General features: G+C 37.5%; 1 protein-coding gene across 5 annotated transcripts in view; it reads right to left on the bottom strand.

Moving 5' to 3' along the window:
- FAM120A (family with sequence similarity 120A) overlaps positions 1 to 12,656 on the bottom strand; it is a 56,027-nt gene that overhangs the window by 29,899 nt on the left and 13,472 nt on the right. For 4 of the 5 annotated variants that reach the window (XR_007509344.1, XM_049827049.1, XM_049827051.1 and 1 more), the window contains exons 4-8: positions 5,057 to 5,185; positions 4,477 to 4,573; positions 3,310 to 3,410; positions 2,731 to 3,014; positions 1,233 to 1,320 (exon numbers count right to left, since the gene is read on the bottom strand). Coding sequence is in view for 4 of the 5 variants with exons in the window: in XM_049827049.1 (XP_049683006.1) it covers positions 1,233 to 1,320; positions 2,731 to 3,014; positions 3,310 to 3,410; positions 4,477 to 4,573; positions 5,057 to 5,185 (699 nt within the window). In the remaining variant the exon portion in view is untranslated. The remainder of the gene's footprint in view (positions 1 to 1,232; positions 1,321 to 2,730; positions 3,015 to 3,309; positions 3,411 to 4,476; positions 4,574 to 5,056; positions 5,186 to 12,656) is intronic. The other variant, XM_049827050.1, reaches the window with a different exon arrangement.

Raw genomic sequence — 12,656 nt, 5'->3', positions numbered from 1 at the left:
AGTTGGACTCCATGCATATATCTATTGGAAAGTTTAATCACTGCTTACACAGCTCTAATTCTGCATGTACAAAGACAGGCTGCCAGACATGCCGTGCAGCATGTCCCACCCATCCATCGCCCAGCTCCAGGGGAGGCACCACTGCTGCTGCGGCTGCTCCCCGCCTCCGCAGGACATCCTGCTGTGTAGCACACATGCAGGGCTGCAGCTGGGATGCACCGGGCTTCAAACACAGCCCGTAATACAGAGGAGAAAGGAATGTAATAGGTCAAATTAGCATTTGCATATGGTGACTAATCCACAGGCAGATACAGTTATCATACGGGGCGTAGTCTGCAAAAATAATAACCACTGATGGATGAAATCATCGCCTTGATATTTTAAGCACAAAGCCCAAGTTTACTGGAATTTCTACGCCAAAGATACAGGGAAAATGTTCCGTTTGTCTACAGCGTAAGTAAATCGTGACTGGGTCTTTTTGACACAAAATTAACAGCTGGTGTACAGTTCCATCATGAAGACGCACAGGTATTAAGTGCAAATGCTTTGAATGTTCTTTCCAAACACAGTTCAAACTTGGAATAGACCATCATACTCTTAATTTGACAATGGTTTTAAACCTTGAAGAAATTTAATAGGATAATATTAAGTCTTTATCAAGGGCTTAGTTATCCCATCCATTCTTAGTTAAGTAGCAATACAGTCTAACTGGTCCCACAGAGCTACTTTAATATGTATTATGTGAAATTCATACCAGGTGGTTATGAAGGACTTTTACTCCTCAGCTGAGCTTTAACACACCTATAATGGTCTGTGGCTAACATTGAAATACGTTAGAGCTGTTCTACACTGTAGGTTATATGACATGGACTTTGAACCCACAGACACTTTGATCACTATACTCCTTAGTAAAAATCAAAATAAGGCACTACTGTAAACATGGATAGCAATATCTAAGGATAAGATTGTTAGCTAAGGAGTAAACAAGTTTATTGATTTCTTTCTATTTTGTATTTTCTAACACATCCTTTTTAATTTTCATTTTTATGTATATGCTACAATATTCCTTGGAAAACTTACTGTACTTTAAAGCTGTTGTTTTGTAATTCACAAAAAATATGTAAAGGCTTACACTAAATCCTACAGATCAATATTGAAAATTCTACTCAGAGTTTGTTGTAAAGCTTTAATACAAAATAATAAAATGTGATGTTTGGAACTTAAGGAATTACCTTTGTTTGGTCTCCCAGCTCTCCACGAGTTTGACTTTCTGACTGGGCTCCTGTTTTTTCCCAGCCTATTTTGTTCCCACTGACATGGCTGAAGGACAACATAAAGAAAAACATCGTATTAAAGTGCTGTTTAAGATACAATGGGATAAATCCTTTGTGACTGTTATTGGAACTATGGGCCAGAGACTGATTTTAAGGGATGCTTTATATTAGAAATGTCAATTTGTAGCAGTCTTGAAGAGACTTTAATACCGACATTTGTTCATTTACACTATGTCAACATTTGGATTGTACTGAAAAGCTTTACATTACAATGACTAAATAATGTTCATGCAGGAAAAATTCTTGATTAAACTTTAAATATTTGTCACTATGCCAAGTAATGACCCTGAATTAGAGGGCTATTTCTCCAAACTGCAATATAAATGACACTGTCTAGATTTCAGTTTCTAAATTTATTCAACATTTATTGCATAAAATGCATAAGACAACACTATCAAAAATGCTGAAAACCAACTTGTATTGTTTTTTCTAAAGCAGGTACATTTCCAGTTCTGTGCTGCATGGAAGCCATGTAAACTTACTCTATTTACTAAGCAAAACACATGATAATATTTAAAGTTGTTAGACTGCATCAAAATAGTGAAGTCCAAGCCATCATGCATAATTGTAGACAAATTCAGAATTTAATACCCAGTAGTAACATACTATTATACACAACCCCAGATTTTTAGAGGCAATCAGAGCTGCTACAGCCCCAGGCTTTGATTTTCACACAGTAAGCCACTACACCTAACAAGACAAAGGTAAACACGAACTGCCTCTGTTCAAATTTCCTTTTTGTAGGTCAGGAAGCAGTAATTAAATGAAAGTCTGCACAACTTTATATTGCCAAGGACAGACATACGATCTAGTGGAAGTCAGAAACACTTCTGCAGTAACCAAGGCACATTAGTAGAGCAGAGCAAAAACAATTTCACTGCTGCTTTGTTCCACAGATAGCCTGTCAATGAGGACTCTTAAGTCACTGTCCCAAATGATGAATTTCTGACATTCACACCGGGTTTCTTTGCAAAGTCACATTATCCCAAAATTTAAGAAGAGTAAACACTACCAATTCAGTGAAGTTTCGTAGTTTTTAGCTACTGAAATTTTAATGAATTATACTGTGAAGTAGGAATATTTCTTTTATACAAAGTAAAGAACTTATGACATTTACCAAAATTTCACTCTCTCTTTCTTTCAATAAAACATAAGGGCAGAAGTGGAAAAACACCCAAGTTTATTCGGTTTTGGATTTTTGCTTGTTAAGGAACAAGGCGACTAGAGTAAACCATGGATGTGTTTGCAGTCGTAGTGACCTAAACCTATTTTTTGAAGGTGTTATCATAACACTAATTTGCAGATTTCTTACTTTCAGGATACTAGTGAACGATTTTTAAAGTAGATTTATTTTAACAGAAACAAGAGTAAGAAAACATCCTCATGAAAAACTTACTTCACTGCACCTCCATTGCCTTCATCATTGTCAGAGGACGAAGATGTAGAAGAGGCAGGAAAATAGGTTGAATCCACGTGATTAGGGCTCCCACTCTGAGCTGGATTTATTGGAGAAGATCGTTCATACAATGGTGTATGTTTTCCTTCATGAGGAATGTTACTGTAGTTGTTCTGCTCAGAAAGACTTTTTCCACCTGTTTCCAAGGTGATGGCTGGCTCAGAGAGACTATATGGGTATGGACCCTGACCTTGGGCCCCACCCTGATTGGACATCTGCTGGGCCTAAAATAAAGTGATCTTTCTTAAGTAGAAGGTAACAAAAAGGCTTTTCTTTTAAAATAAAATACATTTTTTTAATCAAGCGGCATTTTCGAAATGCACACATCAAATCTCAGCCATCTTGGACATCCCCAAAAATTGTTCTATCAGAGTCTGTAGCATCACCATAGTTCCAGACTTAAAATTCAATCAGTGAACACCCATGCTAAACAAGTTAGATATACCTTTCCCACCTAAATTTTAATTTGATGAGCACAACAGGTTTCTCCCAAGGAGAAGGGCAGAGGGCTATACTTACCACAGGTTTTGCTTGTAGTGAGGTCTGTGGAATGTTAAGCATCTGAGAAGGAACATATGGTGGCACTATCCCAGGCATACCAAACTGATTTGGTCTGGCTGCTGTAATGCAAACAGGAATGAAGGGAAAAAAAGAAGAGAAAAAAAACAAGAAAAAAACCCAAACACTCATGAAAATGCTCACTATTTGACACAAATGTTACCCTTTTTATCCTTTTGCTTCTATGGTTTATTTATTCTTGTTCTGTTAGCATTACTATTTTCTATGTGTATGCCTTTAAGTAGTTTCATTCATTTTTGCCTTTTAATAAAAATACTCAGTAGCTTGTGAAGTCTATTTTACTTGTCTCACCTTCTCCTACTGCACATTTCTATTCTATCTGGGAATCAAAGGAAGCTTAAAAAAAAAAAAAAAAGCCCCAAGAAATGTCATAAGAAGCCAGCAAAAACAATGTCACACAGACTTATAATGCTGGCACTTCCTATCATTTGAATATTTGGCCTAGAGTAGCCTTAATGCCCTTTAATGCAGGTCTGTGAATGTAAATACGAGACATCCCCAAAAAAAGAGAAGAAAAAACTCTGGATTAATATACCAGTATGGTAACTGGAAATCTTTAGAAAATTTCAGCTCAAATTATGTTTTAGTGTTAAGAAGGAGGTATGTGTGGTAAATCCTGTGATCATACAGTTCATTTGTAAGCCTTGAGAATGATGATCTGCAATGCCAGAACAATTCATGGTTGCAATTTAAGCAGGTATGTTATGACATCAAAAAATCACAGACTCTAAAGGGATTTCTAAAGCATGTCAGGTAAGTCCAGTGAGAAACACGAAGTATGTTTTATGGAATATAAATAGAAACTGTCTTCATGATTGGAACCAGTCACCAGATTTCAGTTGTTTACAGCACCCAACTCTCAAGTGTCCTAAAGCTAGAACCGATGCAATAGCCAAGAAGAAAATCAGTCCAGGTTGTTCTTCTCTTTTTGGTGAAAGAACACAATCTCTACCCATATCCTATGAATACCTTCTTTTGAAACCTCATATTCAAGGGTCAATGAAAATTGCCAGAGAATATAAACATTTTTACAATGTTACTATTTCTGATTTAGAGTTATCCCAGGTTTTAGTTAAAACGAAAAGCCTTTTTTCTTTAATTACTTACCTAGGTAATGTGGTGGATGAAATGGCATAGGTTTATTAGTTGCTGAGTAATAAGCAACTGCTCTCTTAAATCGAGTAACTTTGTCATCTGTTCTAGACTAAAACAAACAAAAAGATCTGTCAGGAGCAAATCTGGGCATATCATCAATAGGTCAGCACTGTTCTATAGAGTAGTTAACGTATACCATATCACATACAGTATTAAGACCTATGGACCCTTGAGGACTCCAGCACGACTCCAGCACAAGAAATATTATGCCAATCCACGTAAGGATAAAGCTTGAAAATACTGTCTTCATGTACCACTGATTTTCAATGACAGTGCACAAAGCCAGACTACAAAACCCCTTTGGTTATCAAGAATTTAACTTTAAAGCACTGAGGGTAAATGCAGTATTTCTACCTTTGGAAGCATGGAAAGCGTAATTAGAGTATCTAAGACACTGCATATACTTATAGGTTCCTATAACCAACTGATGCAATACGGTATTTTTATAGAATGCAATTCTTCAACACAAACATATAGTACAATTGGTTTAAAAAAAAAACAACCCACACCAGTATTTTGCTTTGTACTTTACCTGTGAATGTTGAAAAACATCTTTTGCTATGGCATCCAAATCAGTGGTGTCCTGAATATTACGGACGTAGTCAGCTACAGCTTTGATCACTACGTCACAAGGTGGTAAAACTAACTGGTGAGCACGTACCTATGCAAACAAACATACAAGCCAGTATGAAATAACAGGGTAGCCCAAGATACTTCAGTTACACACCAGAGAATTAAACTATTTATTTACTGAAAATATATTCAACAAATTCCATGTTGCCAGATTTAGTATCTAAGTATTTTGGGGCCTTCAACTTTGTTTTTAAGACTTCACCTTAAACAATGACTCATGTTTTTCATCTATGGTATAGTTATATATATATATATATATATATATATATATATATATGGGAAACCTCACCTCTATGTAAATACTTGCTGGTTAAATATCAGCTCCAACAACAAACAAGGTCAACAATGCTTTCTAGCTAGACATTTCCTTCAGTGCAAAATGCTTTATCTAGTGAATACATCCATTTTATATACACATACATATATATATATGCCAGAATATACTGTATTTTGACACAATTTATTTTCTGAATGTAAGGTAGTATCAGAATTGATGAGAGAGATCCACTGCGAACAAGAAGATCTCTATGTACACAGAAAAAGGAGGATTTGAAAAACAAATGGGGAAAAAAAGGAGTCTCTCAAGGAAACTTATTTTCAAGATTCTACAGAAATTGGCCTAAAAATCATTATTTGAAGATTACATGGTTTAATAATCAGTGCTTTCAAATTTTGGATATTTCATTATCTGTAGTAGAATATACTCATACAGCTTCACATTATATATAACATCTCAGGCAATAAATTATTTTTATTTTTTTATATTATACATCAACAAAGTATTACATGGATTTCTCTTGTTGCTATGATGTGAGCATAGTTACTTTCTCTTTCAAGCATTTCAATATCAACATGGTTACAGGGCTGCTTACTCTTTTTGCAGACACAGAGGAAATTCTTAAGACAATTCCATTGATAAAATAGTTTCAATATTCTGGCATTAAAGTAATTTATGTTTTACCACCCAATGACAGATGTGTCTGACCTCCCGTATTCGCCAACTATTTTAAATGGATTAGAAACACATGCTTAAATGCATGCTAAAAATTTCCCTCGAGTTTATGACCTGAGCCCACAGAGACCATAGATTTGTCTACAAATCAGAGTCCGCAGTACAGTCTACTCAAGATGTTAGGAAAATGATCAATTCCATTGGTCACTAACTCAGGCCATGGGTTTGAAAACATAAGAATCACTTTGGACTTTGTAGCAAAAGACCTCTCTTTGTAGTGAGAAGAAAGAGCTGGAAGAACTTTGTGGGACGACGTCCAAAGCCCCTACAGACGAAGCTCCCGCAGCTCAGCGACTTGCAGCTGCAGATGGATGTGCTGTACCAGGAAGTTTTAGACTCAGTTCTTTGGCCTGATCCCTTCTCGTGTCCACATGGAGAAAGGAGGGGAACTGGATAGTCCTGGAAGCCCTGGACTTCCATCTCAACACTCTCAATAGGCTCCTCCTGAAAATAAACTGAGGATTATTCAGCATATGATTATGGGAATTACTGCTCTTACATGCACTGCATGATCCTGTATGGGGTATAGAAACTTCACAGGTCAAGCAACCATCATGGAACACTGTGAAATTAAAAGCAGTGAGCGGTGCTGCTAGCTGGGTCTGAAAAGCTACTCAACCATAGACAGTTTCTGTTACTTTCCCTCTGTACTGCACAGTGTACATGCTCAGAGGGGCAGGAAAGATGTCTCCAACTACATGTCCTAAATTTTAGAGGATGCCTGAGGAATTTCTAAAAAATTCTGTGCAGAACCTCTGTACAATTCTGGAGCACTCTGTCTATGCCTACAGGGACAGCTAGGTTTTTGCTTTTAACACATCTTAACCTGCTTATTTGCAAAATGCAGTAATTCAAGACTTGAGATATCATTATTATTATTAAACAGTTCTATTTTTTTAAGAGATGAGAAAGTGTGAAAAATCTTTCTGCTTGCATTCTACACAGAGGTATCATACTTTACTAGACAATACTGCAATTGAGCCTTGTCAGAAATGTTTATGCAAAATTCTGATTAATACATCATTAGTTTTATCTTTGCAACTTTAAGGTCTGTACCACAACCCCTTTTTATTTTATATGGAGTCTACCATACGTAATTATTTTCTTTCCTACCCTTATTTGATCCACTTATTATGCAATTTCTTAGACTGGCTTATTCATATTAGGGCCATGGAATTTTTGCCCAGATTCCCATTTTTATTAATTTCTTTCTCCTAATGTCTACTTTCTACAAATGTCAGGATATTCATTCTATACCTGGTCATTCTTTACCAGAGAAGCTCCACATTTTATGAGCCTAAATTAACAGCTCTGCTCTGTGTAGTCAGTGGCACAGTAATTATTTCTACTTCAGATAGTAAAATCTACATTTTCACTACTGTGCATTCTGAATATATACACCAATACTAAATATAGAACACATTTGCATGTAAGCTTACAGTCCTAAATATTGATAATAAAACTTTGCACCCAATCTGCAAGCAGAAGTAATAGATTTTCTTCTCACTGGTAATCTAAGATGTTTTATGAACACCTACCATTTTATTTGTAGTTCTACAATTATACATCTCTAAAGCAGCTGAATCATAACATGGCTGTGTCATGCTAGATGTGCTCTCTGCAGAAGCCCTTGGAAAAACCCTGCATTACTACCTAAGTGTGTCTGCAACATCTGCTTGAAAATTCAGTGGATGAAAGGAGTAAGCAATCTATCATTAGTTTTATGTGATCTCCAAGATAGTAATAAACAATAAGCAGTTAACATCAAGAGAAGACTTCGCATCACTTTAGCACTAATATTCAGCTCAGGCTCTAGAAGTATGAAACTCAAGTGAGACATGTTAAGGGCTTACCATGCGTATCGCCCCCAGTTTAGCTGCTTTCAAACAAACAGCCTAAGGACCTCACTGGAGCATGGCCTTATTTCCTGAAGTGAAACCTTCTGAAAGTATGTATTACAGATTTAGAGATATTTCAGATATTTGCATTTTATTTTCTTTTATTCTGTTTGAAAGACATCCAGTCCAGAAGTGAGAACACCTTCAAAACTAAAAATGTTGTGACCTACACAGAAGCCAGAAAAGTGGAGAAATAAGATGTACTTTCATCATATTAAAGAAGAAAAGATTTCTATTCATTTTAGAACTTTCCAGAAATCCAAATTGTTGATTTTGTACTGAATCATAAGTAATGTTTCTAATACTGTGTGCATTTAAATGCAGGCTAAGTCTTACTAAGGGTGAGGTATGGGAAAAATTAAGACTTAACAGCAAAAGTTATAGAAAACATGTTCACGGTTCAAACTTACTTTTAGCTGCACACAAAGCATTTGAGAGCAAAATCAGCATCATATTTAACAAGTTTCTCATTATAAGATTTCTTCTTAGAAGATATTTTTTTCCTTAACCACTACAGAAGAGTTTCAGACAAGCAACAACATGGAAAATCAATTTTGGAAAGGCAAACATGGAGGTGGATCACACACTTGGAGGATATCAGGTTAGAAAGCATGACATCTGAAAACAGCACGGTTTCTTTGCTAGTTGTCAAAGGACTACTTCAATTTCAGGACAGACCTCTGATAAAAATCACAAGCGACCTATTAATGCACTCTGAAAAGATTAAGTGCGGAAAGGAAATTAATTCTACATAGGTATTTGTCAAAATGAGAGGCCAAGCTGCTACAAGATAAAAATGTCTTGGTTTTGACAAAATAAACTTGCAAAAATGCTTTATTGAAAGAGAATAGACTCACATAGGCTATGGGACTATCAGGACCGTATAAAGTACCTAAGCTACACTCGGGAAAAGCTCCCCAATTCTGGGACAACCCCTGTTGCCCACTGTCTCCAGGAAGTGAAGCCTTTAAAAGCTAATCGACACAAGTACCAGCATTTACTGTTGTGCCTGCTGGAAACAGATAACCTGTTTAGTTTTATTTTCAAACCACTAAAAAAGAGACCTCGAACAATCAGTTACTGTGAGATGACACATAGTGAACTTTTTTTTTCCCACTGGTGAGAGAAAAGGCTGAAGATATAAAGAATACTACAACAAATTGCCTGGGTTTTGTTATTTTTGTCTAGTAATTTCTATTAGAGATCGCATCCAAACTGTTTGGATCTTGTATCAGCCTTCGAATGTTAAAAACATTTAATCTTACAAGCTTGTAGTGCATCTGATGTAATGACATGCTTTTTGAAGAGGCAAGAAGTTCCCTGGATGACTTAAAATCCTCTCAAACCAGCAAAGCTCAGCTCTTCCCTGAAGATCGGGTTAGTCTATCAGCAATTCTCTCTCCTCCTCCTTCCATCCTGTTTGGGAAACTGACCTCTTTCTACTTCTGCATGTCTTGATGGCAACAAGAATACATCCAACATGGAGATCATTTGCTAACAATTTATACACGCAGGAGTCTGAGAAAACCAAATCTAAACAGAGGAACAAAAATGTCAGAAAGAAAAGAGAGAGCAGAAACACAAACCAAAGATGTGATATGGACAGACTTCATATGAGACAACCCGCATGACAACCCTGCACACTACCACGAGTCAAGGGCTGGGCTGCCGTCCAGAAAGACCTAGACAAGCTAGAGGAATGAGACAACAGGAACCTTAAGAAATTCCACAACTACAAAAGCAAAGTCTTGCACCAGGGCAGGAATAACGCCTGGCTACTCTGCAGGCTGGATTTGTGCCAAAAAGGACCTGGGGCTCTTGGAAGACAGCAAACTGAACACGAGCCAGCAGGGTGCCCTGGCAGCAGAGAAGGCCAGCTGCACGCTGGGATGTGTAGCAGGAGCATGGCCAGCAAGCAGATCGAGGGTTCTTGCTCCTAAGTGCTCATTAGACCACCTCTAGAGCACTTCATTCAGTTTTGGGCTCAAGCTAGATGTCAAAAAAAGCTGAGCTAGTTCTGCAGAAGGCCATCAAGATGGTTAAGGAGTTGGAGCACTTACTCTGTGAGAAGAGGCTGAAGGAATGGGGCTTATTCAGCCTGGCAAAGACAAGGCTTTGGAGATACCTAACAGCAGCCTTCCAATACCTACAAAAAGGCTGTCAAGCACATGGAGCCAGGCTCTTCACAGTGGTGCACTGTGGAAGAACCAGAGACAAGAGACATAGCCTGAAACAAGATGGGTTCAGACTGTATGCAAGGCAAAACATTTTTACCATCGGGACTGTCAAACCATGGAGCAGGCTGCCCAGACAGGTTGTGCAGTCTCCAACCTTGGAGATTTTCAAGACTAGTCTAGGCAAAGCCCTGAGCAACCTGTTCTGACCTCAAGCTGACCATGCTTTTAGCAGGAGATTGGACTAGATGACTTCCTGAGGTCCTTTCTGACCTGAATCATCCTATGATGACCCTTAGCATTAAAAAAACCCAAACAATAAAAACCAGACAGACACTTTAAGCATCTCTTAAGAGTACTACCTTTGTTATCTGAGCAGCAGCAAATTACCTAAGCACCTACTTAGCATATTAGTCTCCCTCTGGCAGACACCCTCTGAAGTCAACAGAGAAAGACAAGAATTTCCTAGAGCAATTCAGAGAAGGAGCCTAACCTGCATATTCTGGATTGCTGTCTGGAAGCATCTCTCTGCCTCTCTACTGAGATGAAACAGCTAAGGAGATTAGGTTTCCCCACATACTCTTACTTTTTCAAAAAGGGAGACTGCATTAAGACTTGTTTCTAAGGTTACCTTGTGAATAAAGAGTCAGCACTTCTTCAGCGGTATGTGCTCCCAAATAGGTACTAATTCATTCCAGAGGTAAGAAATTGCCCTCCTAGTATCATTCTGATGGTATTATACATTGATCTTGAAGCTCCATACCATAAAAACTTTCCCAGAATAAGAACGGAATTCTATTTGTCTTAAAGATAAATCCCAAAGCACACAAATAAAAAGTAGTGTAAGGCTAGTTTCCAAACAAGGTCTAGTAGTCAAATGATTTCTCAGAAAGTCTATCAACTCCTTTCTTGTTTCAGCTTCTGATTCAGGTGGTCATTTCAGTGAACTATGCTCTCAGCCAGGTAACAGGACACAAGCACAGGTCTACACATTTATTAGATGCATTATCTGTTTACACAGGGACATTTAAACAGACAAGATCCTGACTCACAACAGCTTGCAGTGTCAGTTTTTGATTCTTTTTCACTTTTGCAACAACAGCATTTGAAATCTCTTCATTTAAATTTGTCCATGGAACTTTTAACAGTTTTGCTGAGCTGATAGTCATTGCTGATGTCTTCTGAAAGACATGACTTTTTATCCAACATGTAGAGATGTTGTCCTGACTGTTAGGTTCACTTCCTTCTGACGTGAAATATGGATTCTTTGCTCAGGTTTCTATTTCCCTTCCTTTTTGCCATTTCTACTCAGCTGTTCCTAGATGAATGCACCACCCTCATGTCCCTCTTTTAAAGAGGTACTGGTTCCCTACTTTTGCTTTTTTTCCACCTCACTATATTGACAGCAGAGCAGACACACCAATTTTCTATAAGTGAAGACTGGTAGTTTCTTTTCTAAGTTACACTTTTTAATTGGTGAGCTAGAAAAGCTTCTCTTGTAGGAAAAGTAACCATTTTGCTACATCATAATAAAAGATAAAGAATGCAGAGAACAAATTGTACATTATTAACTGTCATAGTTCTCACTGAAAAACAACAAATCAGGCCATAGGGAACTGAATCTGTTATGCTCAAGACCATACTGTCTTAGATATAAAAGATTAAAATCTTTACACAATGAGAAAAAGTTTTCTAAATCCTGAGTTGAATGAGGTGTGGCATTAGGGCCCTTAGTTCCCCAAGTATGGAGAATACTCAATGGTAACTCTAAATAGGCACAACAAAGCAAAGTTTGTAAGTATAGCCCAGGGATGACATCCTGGGCAACAACCTCCCCCCCACCAGTTCCAGTTTTCATGACAGCTTGCACTTTTTCTAACTGTTCTGAAACTACTTCTTGCTATCAAGCTCGTGGCTAATACAAATGTGTCTTTAAGGGGTTTTTTAAGCATTCATAAACTTTACAAGAAATATTGCTTTCTGCACATCTACAATTAACAGAAGAGGTCTCCACAGAGAACTATAATGACATCATTGACATACTAGTATGTCAAATGAAATTAAATTGAATTAATGAGCTACTGAAACAAGTTATAATTTCAAGCCATGAGCACTGTTGAAAATGAAACTAAAAAAAAAAAAAAAAAAAAAAGCAAGCTGTTCCATGACCAGTAACTAATGAAGATTGGTTTCCTGTAGACTTGTGTCCTTGTTGCTCTAGCCCTTCCTCCTTCTCTCCCTTCGACATCATTATCAGCCAGGAGACAGAAATGCTGTGGTTAGTTTAGGGCTATGTACTCAACAACTAGCCAGCAAGCTGCTGTGAAATTAAACAAATCATGTTTTGTGCTACCCTTTTCCCTCAGTAAGGGCACTAATTTGGATCTTTTTCATTGGTAACAGTGTATCAGTTTT

Source organism: Accipiter gentilis, chromosome 23, assembly GCF_929443795.1.
Source record: "Accipiter gentilis chromosome 23, bAccGen1.1, whole genome shotgun sequence".
Lineage (NCBI taxonomy): Eukaryota > Metazoa > Chordata > Aves > Accipitriformes > Accipitridae > Astur > Astur gentilis.
This window is presented reverse-complemented; position numbering and strand designations above follow the sequence as displayed.